The sequence below is a fragment of the Ixodes scapularis genome, unplaced genomic scaffold (assembly GCF_016920785.2).
Source record: "Ixodes scapularis isolate PalLabHiFi unplaced genomic scaffold, ASM1692078v2 PGA_scaffold9__187_contigs__length_104089568, whole genome shotgun sequence".
NCBI classification, from domain to species: Eukaryota; Metazoa; Arthropoda; class Arachnida; order Ixodida; family Ixodidae; genus Ixodes; species Ixodes scapularis.
Window position 1 is genome coordinate 86,732,771 of NW_024609884.1, and position 15,837 is coordinate 86,748,607.

At 44.8% G+C, this 15,837-nt stretch overlaps 1 protein-coding gene across 1 annotated transcript in view; it reads left to right on the plus strand.

The window, feature by feature from the left end:
• The first annotated feature begins 8,135 nt into the window (after positions 1-8,135).
• LOC115319638 (proline-rich protein 36) overlaps positions 8,136-15,837 on the plus strand; it is a 164,179-nt gene continuing 156,477 nt past the window's right edge. Inside the window, exons 1-2 of the mRNA XM_040216711.3 lie at positions 8,136-8,229; positions 13,601-13,661. Coding sequence (XP_040072645.1) covers positions 13,606-13,661 — 56 coding nt within the window. The 5' untranslated portion in view covers positions 8,136-8,229; positions 13,601-13,605. The remainder of the gene's footprint in view (positions 8,230-13,600; positions 13,662-15,837) is intronic.

The following is a 15,837-nucleotide window of genomic DNA, read 5'->3' on the forward strand; positions in this document are numbered from 1 at the left end:
CTGCATGTATAGCAGGGCTAGTTTGTCACTCGTCGCTCTTCATATTCGTTTCCCTTTTTTTTTTTTTTGAGGGGGGTTGGGGGGAGGGGGGGGAGGGGGGTACGGTTGACATTGATGCAGTGCTACTGTATTCCGATCTGTAAAGCCCTTCTGTACTTACGAATCGGCGGTGTCGGCTGGCCATACTACTGCAATACCGTTGGAAACTAGTGTTCCTTCGATTGTACCGTAACTTCAAGCACTTTTTTAAGTTTAATGAATTTTACAGTTATTTGCCAGAAATAAACATAATCTGCACAAGCTACGTAAAAAAAAAAGATCGTGGCAGATTATTCATATGATGTATTACATAGCATCACAGTTTACAAGTTTTGCCTCCTTTATATTTACTAAAAGTAAAAATATCCAACTTTGGTTTTGGTCATTACCAGAATGGGGAAAAAAATTGCAGAGAAAAGGCAACTGACTCGAGATTAAAATATGTGGCATATATTTATTTTCAAATTACCACAGACTACCATAGCCAAGACAGCAGTGAATGGAAGCACTTATACACATGCTCAGATATACTTTTTACAACAAAGACAATATATGAAAAATTATTAGAAGGAGTCACTACACAAATCTAACAGGCAAAACATAAAATTATAAAGAAGGTCTCACACTAGCCAGTTTTAACAACAAAGACAGTACACAGAAGTATTATTACAAAAAACCCTCATCGGAAATTTATGTATACAACACTAATATATACGGCAACTCATTACAAAAATGTGAACCCATTTGGCTTACCCGAAAACGCCGCTTGGCGGCGTCCGACTATTCGCTAAAGTGTCATTCGGTAAAACGTGGACGTTCGCTAAAACGTCATTCGATCAAGTGAGTGCCTCCCGTCCTTCCCCGGCCGTCCGACAACGTAATCCGTGGCGAAATGCGAAACGGACGTCCAGCTACAAAAAGAAACGAAAAGCTACACAACCAACGACAACAGCAAAAGTGGCCCGAACGTCTAAGCAAGTCCGGATCTGTCCGACGCAACGCGAGTCCGGCGTAGCTTGCGGCGCAGCTGGCGACGGGACACACGAGACACGGGAGAATTTGCTGGCTGGATCCTTCATGGCTGCCAAAGGGGCGGAGCGCTAGGAGAAGGTCACGTGCCACACACCGGCCTACCGCTGAGCTCGGCGGCGTGATCAAAGGTTGTCGCTACTTTTCCAGTATAGAGGGAGAAGGAGCTATATAGTGCTCTAGGTGCGCCTACCGCGTCCTCAATCGTGGCCCCACGATTTTCTCAGAATGACGTCACAGCGCCTAACCTGGGCACTCAGCAGCGCTTCCGTGGCCGGAAGCGCTCATTGCTCTATCGATATATTGAAAAACTAAAATATAGAGCAAAACCTATGCTGATAAAATGAAGCCCTAATGTTTCAATTATAAATTTTGACGCCGTTGAGCAAGGTTCAGCGGCTTCCTAGCCATTTGTGAAGATGAAGCCGCTCAAAATCCAATATGACTAGGGGTGTCGCGAACTTTTGTCGAAGCGGATTTTTAGGTCGAACTTTCGGGGTTCGACTGGGTCGAACCGGTTCGACAAACCTTCGACCTTTTCACCAAACTCGACTGGTTCGACCGGGTTCGACTTTGCGGACAGTGTGGCCAGACCTTGATACACGCATGTCTAGGTTTGGAGAATTTATTTGTATGCAAAGGGTTATTTTATTTTATTAACAGTTGCAATTAAATTAAACCAATTCTAATCCCTGAAGACGTTACTAAGTTAATTTTTTTTGTACTGTATTAACTGAAATAACCAATCAGCGGTGCCCTTAATTCATCCCTTAGCCATTACCATCCAATCCGAAGCCAACTGGCCAGCCTGTCGCGCATGCGCACACGAGTCGAACCTGAATACAAGGTTCGTCGAAATTTCCACAAAAAGGTCGAAAAAGTCCAACCTGGTCGAACTCGAACCTCGGCCGGTTCGCGACACCCCTAAATATGACAATATTGGATTTTGACAATATTCAATAAAAGTATTTTGTTCATTTTGTTGCTTTTGCTTCCCCCCCCCCCCCCCCCCCCCCTCTAGTTTGGGTGTTTGCACACCAACTGGTATGGGCCTTCTGCCTTTCTGCTGTATTCCCGACTCTCCTGAGCCAAATAAATGAAATGAAATGACTCAGGCCAACGGAGGCATTGCTCCGGCCCTCGCCGACGGCGAGGGCAGCGACGGCCTGAGTCATGTTGGGTGCAGAAGTAGCTACTGTCCCCCTACAAGATTATAAAAGATTAACCCGCCACTTAAAATTCGTACAAAAGCAGCCGCTTCGGTGGCTGGAACGACTAGGCCATCCTCTCGACGCCAGCCTCGCCGTAGCTTTGCTCGTCCCGAGACGACCTGCGTCACGATTGCGTCGGATGTCATGTGCTCTAAGCTGGGCCTTCTCCGAGCGCTTGCCAGAGTGGGCCGTTTATAACAAAAAATACAGCCACCAGGCTCAAAATACAAATGTGCGATTGTCATTTACGGATATTGTGGATCATATTCAATCTATTTTTGAACACGACGGATATATTTCAAATTTCGTTGAAGTATCCCTTTAAAGCGACACTACAATGAAATTATGGCGCTTATTTTTTGGTCTATATGTGTTCAAAGGAGCAGTATCAAATCGAACACATCAATATATTGTTAAAAAAGTCACGAAAATGAATTTTAGAACGAATTAAACGATTAGCAAAGAGCACCTTGTGGATGTCGCTAACGCCTCGTTTGTAATGCCCGTCTAGGAACTTTGAGAGGTAGTGACGGTAACTGTCTCGCCTCCGGCCACGACGAGAGAAGAGGGGAAGATGGAACTCCCCTCTTCCTGAGAATCCTTTTTGTGCGGCCCAGAAGTCGCTATTGTCCCTCTACAAGATTATAGAAGATTAACCAGTCACTCAAAATTCGTTCAAAAGCAGCCGCTTCGATGGCGGGAACGACTAGGCCATCCTCTCGATGTCAGCCTCGCCATAGCTTTGCTCGTCCAGAGACCAAATACGTCACGATTGCGTTGAATGTCACGTGCCCTCCGCTGGCTGTTCTCCGAGCGCTTGCCAGAATAAGCCGTTCATAACGGAAAATACAGCCACCAGGCTCAAAATACAAATGTGCGATTGTCATTTACGGATATTGTGGATCAAATTCAACCTATTTTTGAACACGACGGGAATATTTCATATTTCATTGAAGTGTCCCTTTAACAGCTCCTCTGTAAAAGTCGCGAAAAGTAATTTTAAAATGAATTAAACGATTAGCAAAGAGCACCCGATGGGTGTCGCTAACGTCTCATTTGTAATGACTGTCTAGGAACCTTGGCAGATAGTGACGACGTTTGTCTCGCCTCCGACCACGATGAGAGAAGAGGGGAAGAAGGAACTCCCCTCTTCCTGAGAATCCCTTTTGTGTGTCCCAGAAGTCGCTATTGTCCCTCTACAAGATTAAAGAATATTTGCACCACACTTATATTCTCTTTTAAGTGTATAATTGGGGAAAAATGCAGTCCGACATTCTTTGTCAGTCGGCATCGCCACAAGAACTTAGCAGTCCATTGTCATTCCACAAATAAGTTGTGTAAATAACCGACATTAAAAACTCTAGGCAAAAGCCACGATCCCTAAAAGTTGGGCCTATGAAACAACTTGCATTCCCCCCCGAAAATTATTTTTCAAGTTATAATAAGAATCATTTCATAAAATCGGTAGATATCGCAGCAATAGGAATAGTCTTAAGGGGGGACATGGCCTGGGAGGGTCAACTTTTGAACCAATGCCTCAAATTGATTCAAACTTTCAGGGTGAATTGAACCCCATTAGGATTGATGACACCTAAAGTTGCAGTCTTATAGGCTAATTCTACAACATACTATGCTTAATAAGCTCCAGAAAAAAGTTACTTTATTAGGAAATGTATTAAAGAAAAATAATAATTGCAATCCACAAAATGTTTGGTCTGATGTGAAGTAGAATACCCATAGTGCAAGTTAAGGTAAAAATTAATTGTAAAAAATGCAATTCTAGAGAAAAACAATCACACCCAAAAAGAGCAAACGATTTTAACAAATTTCTGCGTTCTAAAATATTCAATTTTCGTCATGAAGAATTTAGCTTTTTCAGAATATGAGTACGTTAACTTGTTCCTCAGAAAATTTCAGTCCAGGACACCACTGAATGAAATCTTTACACTTTCAAAATGTCCGATGATACATTTCCTCATACCACATTTCCTGCCAAAAAATGAAACTGAGAAAAATGCATTTGAAGTTTTAACTTTAGGCTTCTTTCTTTTCTGTGAGTCCGAGGTAGGCAAAATTCACCCGACGCATTGTTAGAACCTTCCTCTTTGAGACTTCCCTGTTCCCCTGGCAATAGCTACCAGTTTCTGTTGTTTGTAGGCACGCTAACTTTTGTAGCAGGCATTCTCTGACAGATAAACTGGCAAGAACTAAGAGGCAAATCACACTGAGAAAGAGCAGCAAAGCAGGAATAGGATCTGAAGTGGAAAATACTGTAAAGAGGCGTTACTGTAGATGACACAATATCACGTCACCGGGAAGGAGCAATCGTAAACTTTGTTTCAGGTCTCAACCAATAAGATTGCTCATACCAGATTTTCAGAATTTTTTCTATTTGGATGTATTGGGTTCTCCTGGCCATTGATACTTGTAAACTTGGAAAGCTCCTTCGGGCTAAATCTAGAGTAAATGGCACTTCCAATGAGGGTGAGATGTTCTGGCTAGGTTAAACGAGTATGAAGCAGCGGTAAATAAAAAACGCAAAAAACTTGCTCCCTGCTGACTCTGAGGGCTGCCAACATGCCGAAAATATTTTATTCTGAGATAAATCCTGCATTTTTATAAATGAAAGTTTCTGAAACCATTCTTTGGAAGTTAATAAGCATAAACATATCATTTTTGAAAAAAAGTTTTTTTTCTGAAAATTTTGAATTCCGAGGCCATGTCCCCCCTTAATGAGGCTGCCCATTCCTTATGTTAATTAAAGCGAGTGACTAAGAGGCATCCTACCAGAAGGATACGCCTCCGACTGACTCTCGACATTCTGGTTCCAGTACTTTAAAGTTTTCTATTTTTACAAAAGTCTTGCATGTGGCAAGCTACAAGTTTTCAGAAAATGTTGCTGCTAATTATGCTAGCTTACAAGTGGCCCTCTGGGGAACTCCCCAGTCAGAGCAAGGCACTAGGGGCTGAACAGGGAATCGACCAGGAGTTGCCCAGAGCCCAGTCGTCCGATGCAAGCTACCGGCAACGCTTGCCCGAGATGTCGACCAGTGCGTATGGCAATATATTCACCTCGCCAAAGTGCTGCTTCATATGTCCATTCTCTTTCCGGTTGCTTGGATACTATATTCTCGATTCGCTTAGATACCTCCTGTAGTTGTTTATCATTTAAGTTATTCCTACCTTCTTGTTTTTGATTTTGTATTTCTGGTTTTACTGTGCCAAATCTGATCTTGATTCTCTTATGGTCGCTCCCCAGACTTTTTGTGCCTTCCTCATCTATTTCCATGCCTCCTATAATCTGTTGCATATCCTACGCGACATTTAACAGTAGTCAATAGTCGAGTGAGAGTTCTTTCTTTCCCATGTTATTTTTCCATCACATTTTACCTGAACATTAACCAATACCAGATCAAGAGCTTCGCAGAACTCCTCTAACATCCTCCCTGTTGTATCTGTATGTCCATCAAAGTCTTCCAAATGTGCATTCATGTCCCCCAAGATAATTATTTCCTTGTTAGTGCCGATTTCCCTAATGTCTCCTGATATACATGTCAAGTGTTCTGCACTTTCCTCCCCTGCATCACTCCCTGTTTTTAGATAAACAAATCCCAGGATTGTGTCCAAACCCCCAATATTGCCTTTGACCCACATATGTTCCCTGCTGCCCTCTCGTTCCCTTTCTCATTCCTGACCCTCAACTAACACCCTAATCCCCCTCCCTTGCGTTCCCCATTGGCCCGGTTGCATCCCATCCAATGATATCCCAGTATGTATGGTGGTTCTTCCATATCCCTCAGATGTGTTTCTGCTAATCCATACACTGCAAAGTTATCGCTCTCTAATTGCTCCTCAATCTCCTCCCACTTTATTCTGTTCCTGCCCCCCTGCATGTTTATGAACCCTATGTTAAGCTGTTTCTTTTTCCTAGTCCTACGAGGCTTCCTCTCACCCTCCGAAACCCTCCCCTCTGTATCTACATTTTGGCCTTCATTCACACCGGCACCCTCGGGGCTCCAGGACCCCCCAAAAAATGTACAATGTGACGTCCAATCCTATCGCCTAACGTGCTCCCAGTGGTTCCACTGTAGTGGATGCCCCATGTAAAAGGGTCGGAGTGAGCCTCGTACACCACCCTGTTTACTTCCATTACTCCGTACCCAAATCGTCGGCTCAACCCTCTTATCACCCGGTTAGCTTCCACCACCCGCTTCTCTATCGGCAAAGACTGCTCCAGACCTCTGGGATGGTGCATATTTGCACGTGCACAGTCTCGTAGACCTTCCTCAGCTTACGTAACCCCAACTATATCTGCCTGGCGAGGTTCTGGCTCCGTCCCTTTAACACATCATTTAGTCCTGCGCGTACTACAACTAGGTTCTCTCCCCTCCCTGCTTTCCCACACCTCCTCCCTCGCTTTGACCATAGCGTCTACCATGCACTTTTCTGACTGATCCACTACATTTACCCTCCCACCCCCTTTCACCCTCTCCAGCAGCCCCACCCTAACCCTTGTTATGTTTGAGTCTCCTACCACCAGTACCCTCTTAACCCCCGACTGCCTGTCTTCATCCCCTCCAGTTATCTGTGCTTTCTCTGCCTCAACTTCTGCTGCCTTCCTCGAACCCTGCTGTACTGCAGCATACAGCTGTGCAGGCTCCTTTCCTACACAAACACCGCGTCACTATTTAGCTGGCCCCCTATATCTGCCGCCCCCCCGCCGTCTTCTCTGCCACCTCCCCCTTTTTCGTATTAACTACTCCTGTCAGTTGCTGCACCATCTCCTCACTCACACTTCTTATGCTCCTCCAACTCCGCCTTCCACTCTTCCCGGCCCTTTCTAAGCTCCTCCACCTGTCGCTCAAGTTCGGCTCTCTGTTCCCGTTCTCGCCTCAGATCTCCTGCCACGCTATCTACCCTACTTTCCCATTCCCTGGTCATCTCCGCATCCGCTTCGGCCCTCTTAATCAAATCTCCCACCTGCGCCTCGAGCTGTACCCGCTTCAACTCCTGAACCGTATCCGCCCATTCCCTTCCTATTCCCCTAAAACCAAGTTCTACCTTCTCGTAACTCCGACAGGAAAAGCTGCTCTCCTCGGCTTCTGCTACAGTTTTGAACTCCGTCTCCATCATGCAGCACCAACGGTCACATTCTACATCCTTCTTTTACTTTCGGCTGCGCATCCTTCTTCCGTCGCGTATTCACCATTGTCTACCGACACACAGCGCGACCCCACGACAAATATCCCACCAAAACTCAAAAGCAAGAAAACCTGGGTACGCCTCTGCCCACACAACCAACTAGTCCGCCAAAAGTTTCAAATGTGCAGGTGGTTCGGTCTCGTGACCCTACCTAAAAAAGCCTGCTTTAACCCGACTATCCTATCGCTACTTCAAAAACTGCTTTCTTCTACCCATAAAACCACATATCACATCATGAAAAAATACACACACGCGCGCACAGGTGAAGTGTATACAGATACGCGCATATACGCACGCGTGCTGCAATCAACACGAACATTACACGTAGATACGAGCGCGCGCGCGCGTACATACACGCGCACAGACGCCTCCCATCCACACGTACACCCACAAACAAACACAACAAACAACGAAACGCGCGCGCACACACGTGCGCACTGTACGCGAACTGTGAAAGCGCACTGAAGTGAAAGCGAAAACGCCACAACTGCTCTGAATATCCGGCGCTTCGGTGAATTAGTTTTCAAACAATAAAAAAATATGATACCTCTTACTTGCTTTGTGTTCTCACTCCAGTGGACCAGAAACAACCCCAGAAACGTCAGATGAATGAACATGTCATTTGCGCATGCGTAGTAGTTGATTACCGCCGTTGCCGTTACCGCTTCAAATTTGAAACGGTTCCATCGTCCGTTGGTGGAGTTTTTGGGTCAGGCGCGGGCAGGTGCTGGGAGAACCACTTGCTTCGGTGAGTCCGTTCAAAAATTGCTTCTCTAGGCCCCTTTTTCTTTTCCCCACGATTGCCTTTGTGGAGCTTTGTGTGGACAGGCGAGTTTTAGCAGAGCCTCGGTAGGGTTGAGGTTGGTTGAGATGATCCGGATACATGCTGAGCAAGGGCTCTCATGGGGATCAACGTTACAGGATCTTTCGGCTACCGGCTTTCAACTCTAAAAAATATTTATTTTTGCTTCATTGGAAGCTGGTGAAAATACTTTTGGGACGCGGGCCTTGTAAACCGAAACGACGCGAAATAATCGATGATGGAAAAAAAAAAAAAAAAAAAAAAAAAAAAAAAAAAAAAAAAAAAAAAACCCAACATTTTTGGGTTGTCTAGTACTACAGGTTTTTCCGCTCATTTTAATCCAAGCGACGACCAATTTAATCCCGGGGTCACTCAATTTAATCCAAGTGCCATGCAATTTAATCCAAGGGCCACACAATTTAATCCCGGGGTCAGTTAATTTAATCCACAATATATATATGCACTTACTGTGTTCAGTGGTCCTGTTTCGCTTGCACATTTGGTAGCTTAGAACAATTGTTTATACAATTAGAATTTTTGGGTAATGTGATTACTTTGAGTTACTAGTCCCACTATTGACGAGGCTTAATTAATATGTTGGTTACTCTTTTTAGAGCGCAGCTCTTGGGCACCCTCTCCGGCTTGAGCGGCGTCGCCGTCGGCGTAACCACGCGGTACATGATGGGTAAATTCTCCCGCTGAATTTAGCGGAAAATTTTCCCCGCTAAATCTAACGGAAAATTTTCCCCGCTATATTTAGCAGAAAATTTTCTCCGCGAAATCTAGCGGAAAATTTTCCCAGCTAGATTTAGCGGAAAATTTGCCCCTCTAAGTCTTGCGGAAAATTTTCCCCGCTAAATCTAGCGGAAAAGTTTTCCCGCTAAATGTAGCGGAAAATTTTCCCAGCTAGATTTAGCGGAAAATTTTCCCCGCTAAGTCTAGTGTAAAATTTTCCCCGCTAAATCTTGCGTAAAAATTTCCCCGCTAAGTTTAGCGAAAATATTTCCCGCTAAGTCTAGCGGAAAATGTTCCCCGCTAAATTTAGCGGGAAATTTTCCCCGCTAAATCTAGCAAAAAATTTTCCCAGCTAGATTTAGCTGAAAATTTTCCCCGCTAAGTCTAGCGTAAAATTTTCCCCGCTAAATCTAGCGTAAAATTTTCCGCTAAATATAGCGGGGAAAATTTTCCGTTAGATTGAGCGGGGAAAATTTTCTGCTAGATTTAGCGGGGAAAATTTTCCGTTTGATTTAACGGGGAAAATTTTCCGCAAGACTTAGCGGGGCAAATTTTCCGCTAGATTTAGCGGGGAGATTTTTCTGCTAAAGTTAGCGGGGGAATTTACCCATCATGCACCGCATGGTTACGCCAACGGCGACGCCGACGCCGCTCCAGCCGGAAACGGGTGCCTAAGAGCTGCGCTCTAAAAAAAGTAACCAACATATCAATTAAGCCTCGTCAATAGTGGGACTCAAAGTAATCACATTAGTGATCAAATTATCAATTTCCCCCCAAAAATTCTAATTGTATAAACAATTGTTCTAAGTTACCAAATGTTTAAGCGAAACACGACCCCTGAACACAATAAGTGCATATATATATTGTTGATTAAGTTGACTGACCCCGGGATTAAATTGTGTTGCACTTGGATTAAATTGTATGGCGCTTGTATTAAATTGAGTGACCCCGGATTTAAATTGGTCGTCGCTTGGATTAAAATGAGCGGGAAAACCTGTAGTTCATAAACTGCCTCTCTGAGAAAGAATAAAACAAACTCGGGACGAGTTTGATTGTTTCTGTTCCCAACACGCTCTTCATTTAATGACTAACAACCTAAAAGTCAACGTTGCGGTAAACATTTTCTGCAAAGAAAATAAAAGGGCTTCATCATGCCCTGGGGTACTGCCTGCCCAGGAATGATTATAATAACATAGTGTCTAAAGTACTGTCCGACGGCACTCTTGCAGAGCGTCCAAGTGCCGTCCGACGAGTTCTCAAACAAGATTTTCGAAGGGCTGTGTCTACAATGCTGTCCGACGGCACTCCACTCGCGCCTACAAGTGCCGTCGAAAGAGAGTCGGACTACGCGTGTATCACTGGGGAGCTCGTTAACACACCCCCCCACCTGCGTTCACGCCGCTTCGCGGCAACAGTATGCGGCTGCTAATTACAAAACTATTGACCCATTTGGCCCCGTCGTACACGCCGCTTTGCGGCATCCAGCTGGCAAAACAAGCCCCGCTGTCCCTCATGCACCTTTGGAAACAAAGTCCCATATCAGTTTGTTCAGTGAAGTTTTGTCGACAACATTAATTTTTTGCCAGTGTTAATCGTAAAAAAGAAATGTCAATATCGCCAAATGCGTCAACCAAACAAAATGTTCGAGACGAAAAAACGTTTTAGCCCAAACTGAGGATAAAAACCGGGACTGTTCGCTTATGAGGCAGACATCTTACCACTAAGCTACACTACAGCTTCTAAATCTCGTTTTGAGAACTCGTTTTATACGAGACTTTCGGACGGCACTTGAACGCGTGAGTGGAGTACCGTTGGACGGCACTTGAACGCTGTGAAAGAGTGCCTTCGGACGGTACTCTAGACAGTGTGTATAATAAATTTCATATTCCCATTATGTTTTATGTTATGTACGTTCCAGGCCCAGGACTATTAAAACAAGTGAACCATATTTTGAACAAAAAAATATAAATAATAAAAAAACTACCTTGAGAACAAAAATAGGCTCAGCTTTATGAAGCTTTGCAGTTACTCTTATATATGTGTTATGTATGTACCCCAAAAAATTCACAAATTCACCTAGATATAGCTATAAAAAAAAGTTTATTTCAATGCTTGCATTAACTGAGGGCCTACGAACTCTCTAAGGAATTAAACTATGCCCTTCTGGTTGTGTTAAACGATGTGCTTCTGGTTTGAACACGGCAGTGTGCACTGAATGCAGCTGGTGCAGGAGGTGTAGACAAGGGGCAGATTTCTAGGTCAGGTGGGGGAAAGGGCGTTGAGAATTTGGCTCGGGGGTTCTGCAAAGAGATGCAGCGTCACGGACGAAGATAGTAGGCCCTTTTCAACATTGGCGGTCGGCATTGCACCAAGCAGACGAAGCACGTGATTGGATTCGGAGTCCTCGTCGAACGCTGATGCAGCGCTCGTGTCCAATACGTGCTCAGAGTATGTGAGCAAGCAATGGCGGACAAGCGTCATTTCAGCAAGGACGAGAATGCCGGTGCATGCCCCTTTTCCACAAAAACAACAGCAAAAGGCTGCCCTTGGGGCTGGGGAGAGCGGTCGCCCCCTCCGCCTTAATCTGCCCCTGTTGTAGACGTGCACTCTGGTCCGAGAAGACTTAAATGGCCGCTGTGCTCGATCCCTTTTATCGAGACCCTATAAAAGTACTCTTGCCAACCAATGTCGTCACGTTTGTTGTACGTGGACGGCAACTCGGGCAGCTTCGCAATGCCTCCGCTAGATGCCGACAGTCGCGGTGCTGTATTTTGGGTTTTTATCGGAGCCAAACACGGAACTTTGGGGCTAACAGTGTTGATAAAATAGTTTATCATGTTTTTTACAGCAACCGATCGCAGTACAAATATCGGCTCAGTTTTGCGTAAAAGCCTCAGGATTTGGTACAGTCACATTTCCAGTGGTCAAAATCGTACAACATGGCGGCAGCCAAGTGGGGGTCACCTTTGCCTGGTGAACGTGACACAGTTTATCTCTCTCTAATCCCCTTTACCTCGTTGCCCTGTGCCCTTAAAGGGGCCCTGCAATCATATTCAAGCGTCTACTTTTTTGCGGTTTCCACGTCTCTTGGGGTTCGGGCAAGCCAGCGGGCATGGAGAGAGCAACTAAGTATCAGTGTGTCATATTTTAACCGGACGACGCGGAAACCTCCTCCACCTATGGGGGCGACCTGCAGTGCCGAAAGCGTGCAAAATGTGCCGAAAGCGTGCAAAATGTGACGTCTTTGGTTCTTGGCTTACTTCTGGTCAGAGCCGCTAAAAGCTTCTTTTTAGTCGAAATACAAAATATAAGTGGCGTGAACCGTTTCAGTTATTTATAAAAGTAGTTTTTGTTCACTATTTTAGATCAGAAAAGAAACAAATGCAGTTTATAAAGTACGGAAACAAGAAATGAGCCGCCGACATACCTGCCACCAAGCGGTGGAAAAGGCAGCGCATACTAGAAAGGTGTAGTGGGATCAGGCACCAGCGAGCGGCAAGCGTAGAAAGGTCCCGGATGTACGCAGTGGAGCTGCGGTTATGTGGACTGGAGGATCCGACCGGTTTTGAGCGTTCCTGAGGCATTCGGCGAGCAGCTTTTGCTTGCAATTTGACCTTTAGGCGGTATGGCAGCGCGAAGGGACTCCCGTTCTGAACTGATCTTTACCCCGTGTTTGCTGTCGTTTGTTGCCATTGAAGTGTCATGCCGAATTAGTGTTTAATCGCGCAGCAAATGCTATGCGAGCCGCCCTGGCTGCCCGCTTCATACAGCCTAGCCAGAACATGCTTTAGTGGCGCCCTCTCGAGCCGTCGACATGGAGTGCGGCTGCCGTGACCGCTCGCTGAGCTCACTACCCCTCCTCTAGTTCACGGCCACTCAAGCAACCAAGGACGTCAGGAAGGAGGCTATTTTTTTACTGGTTTTTGTAATTTTCATTTGCCTATAACTTTTAAAATAAAGCAAAATTCGAGAAAAGAAAAGTTTTATTAAGTTACGACTTTCAGTGGGCTCAGGTTCGGTGCAAATTAGAAACCAGTAAAAAAGTCCTTGCAGGGCCCCTTTAAGGAAAAATTAATTATAATGATGGCGATGGTTTCCCGCTGTGCTCGCTTTCCCAGACCCTTGAATTTGGCATTGTTCAGTGCACCAGCAGTGCTATGGGTCAGCTTTAGAACGGGTGGCTGGAATTGAGTTTTGAAAGGTGTTCATGGTTTGTTAGCTCTAGTGCTGGAATGGACCGAGTAAAATTACAGGTACTGTTCAGATATGCGGCATTCACTGTTATCTTCTCCACAAGGTTGAAAACAAAACAAGGAGAAGTGCAAGTCTAATGAACAAAATGTTAGGGCGCAAACGAGCTGGTTTACACTGCACATGGTTGAAAAAATCCCAAGACTGCAGGTAAACGACACAACACTAAAAAGTCTATAAAAGTCTCGTTTAGAGACTCTTTAGTGTTGTGTCGTTTACCCGCAGTCTCGGGGTTTTTTCAACCATGTGCAAGTCTACTTGTTGTCTCCATCGCAAGGAAAGTAATTGTCTTTAATTGAGTAATATATTTTGTTGCCGCTTTCATTTTCAGGCACAATGTTTTACGCCCATCAAGTCCTCCACAGGCGCCATGGCAAATTGGGCCTCATCTGGTGAGTTCATTTTGGCAGAGAGCAATGCAAACACTCTGCAGAAGTGATTTCTTGCAGCACAAAAAAGCACTGTAGTTGCCCACAAAATGTTTTTTTTTTCCCCATTCTAGTTTTATATTTAAGTTTGAAGGTCTATTTTGAAATAATATCAAGATGGAGAAGAGGAAATTCACATTTTTTTGGAAAACATACCAGCTTAGCCATGCGGGAGTTCCTAAAGTCATTAACACATTGTAATTCAAGGGCTTAAAGCAAAATGGATGTTTTCCTCGAAATCTAGCTCCTACTGAGAATATTATTAATAATTTATCTTTCTAAATGGGTGCATACTATTGTTTGTTAATGTTCCCTGTTCAGTTGGGTTAGAATCAGACTTGTACCTATCTCAAATACTCTACTCAAGATACTGCATTTTAAATACTTTTTGAAGTATCATGGTACCTTGCAAATACTTTTGGTCAAGAGTATTTGATACTCTATTTTAATTACATTTCTGAGTATCTTGTACTCATTATCTAAAATACATTTTTGACATTCTGCCATTTTCCGAGTTTTTTGCTGTGAAGTTGCGTGGGCGCGGCACGAGCAAACGTGAAAATTCTTTCAAGCAATCAAATCCTTTTTCTAGCTTCGATTAGTTACGGTGACTTTGATTGAGCTCATGAAAACATAGCTTTTTTGCCGGTTGTGACTCATATTTCATTCCAAAGTTCATGCCAAGAAGGTTTTCCCCTCGTCTTCCCAAAGGCGCGTTTTGTTTCCTAGAGTTTCCCCCCAAAAATCCTCAAACAAAAGGGGTGGTTTTACGGAAGTAAACATTGCCACCGTGAGGCGCAACGCAGACCGGGAAACGACTTACGACAACAATGCAGACTTCAGTGTCAAGAAAATAACAAATAGAAGAAAGTGATAAGTACACACACACACACACACAAAAAAATTGTCTTGCTTTTTGTATATTTGACCCCGCTACGGTAAAACGTTGAGGTTTTCTTTTGTTTCTTTTCTTTTTGTCATCAGTCCGTCACCTCTTGCTCTCACGAACACTGTCCCTAAGCGATCATTGATAAGCAGAAAAGAGGACAAGAAACAAACTACGAGCTGGATGACCTCTCAAAATGCCAACAAAGCGTCCCCCAACGTCAAATGCCTTTCTGAATGCAACCTACTTGAAGAAGGTGCGACCACTGCCGTGGCTATTAGGTGTTATCCATTCACTGATATCCGTATCCCAAGTTCGTTTATAGTGAACTCCCGATTTAGGGTAATATGGGTCCGATGCGTCTAAGGTGCGCCGCAGGACGTGATATTCAGTGATGTTACTATTGGCGAAGCGCTCTGACCTGTTTGTTGCCCCCCCCCCCCCCCCCCCCCTCGGTGTTTACCCAACACAAGGCCTGTGCACATGCCCACAGGCCTTGTGGGAATGTTCATGTCATCTTCTTTAATAAAGCACGGGGCACAATGTAATGTAAAAATACTAATAGGGAGTCTTAGTAGACCATTTTTCCCCCTCTGCTAACCCTCCGCAACAAAGAAACCGCCACTGTGCCTGCGTGCCGATGGCCTTGACTGAAGAGTTTTGGGTAGCGGAGGGGGAAACACAGTCTACTAAAACTCCCTAATAATAAACAAAGTGACGTGATGTGCCAAATCTCTTCCGAAAGCAGTTGTCAGAGGATGGGAGCTTGAGGGCTTTTGTACTGAGCTGGGCACCGTACATGCTGCATTGTTCATGCAGGCTGGAGTGGTAACAAAAGAGACCTTCCTCCCCCTCACCAGAGAACACAAACTCCAGCCGAACGCTGATGCCGCGTTCGGTTATTTCAGCCGAGCGCTCAGGCATTGTATTCATTGTCCCCATCCGTGTAGTTCTAAAGGTAACCGCTTGGGGTGCTCCAATCTCATCTCTTCCCCAATAGCTAAAGCGACCTCTTTCTTGTCCCAGAAATGTTTTGTAGCATGTATCAGTGATATTGCCACGCACGTTGCCGAGAAAGCGCGTAACCAATCAATAAAGAAAAAAAAGAGCACGTGACTGAATGGGTACCGCGCTCGGCTGTCGCGCGGAGGCTCCGGGTTCGATCCTAAAGAGTGGACTCCTCTTTTATTTATTCCTTCAACTTGACGTTCTCGTAAGTTCGAGAACCTTGCCTTCTGATCAAGTTGCGAATGT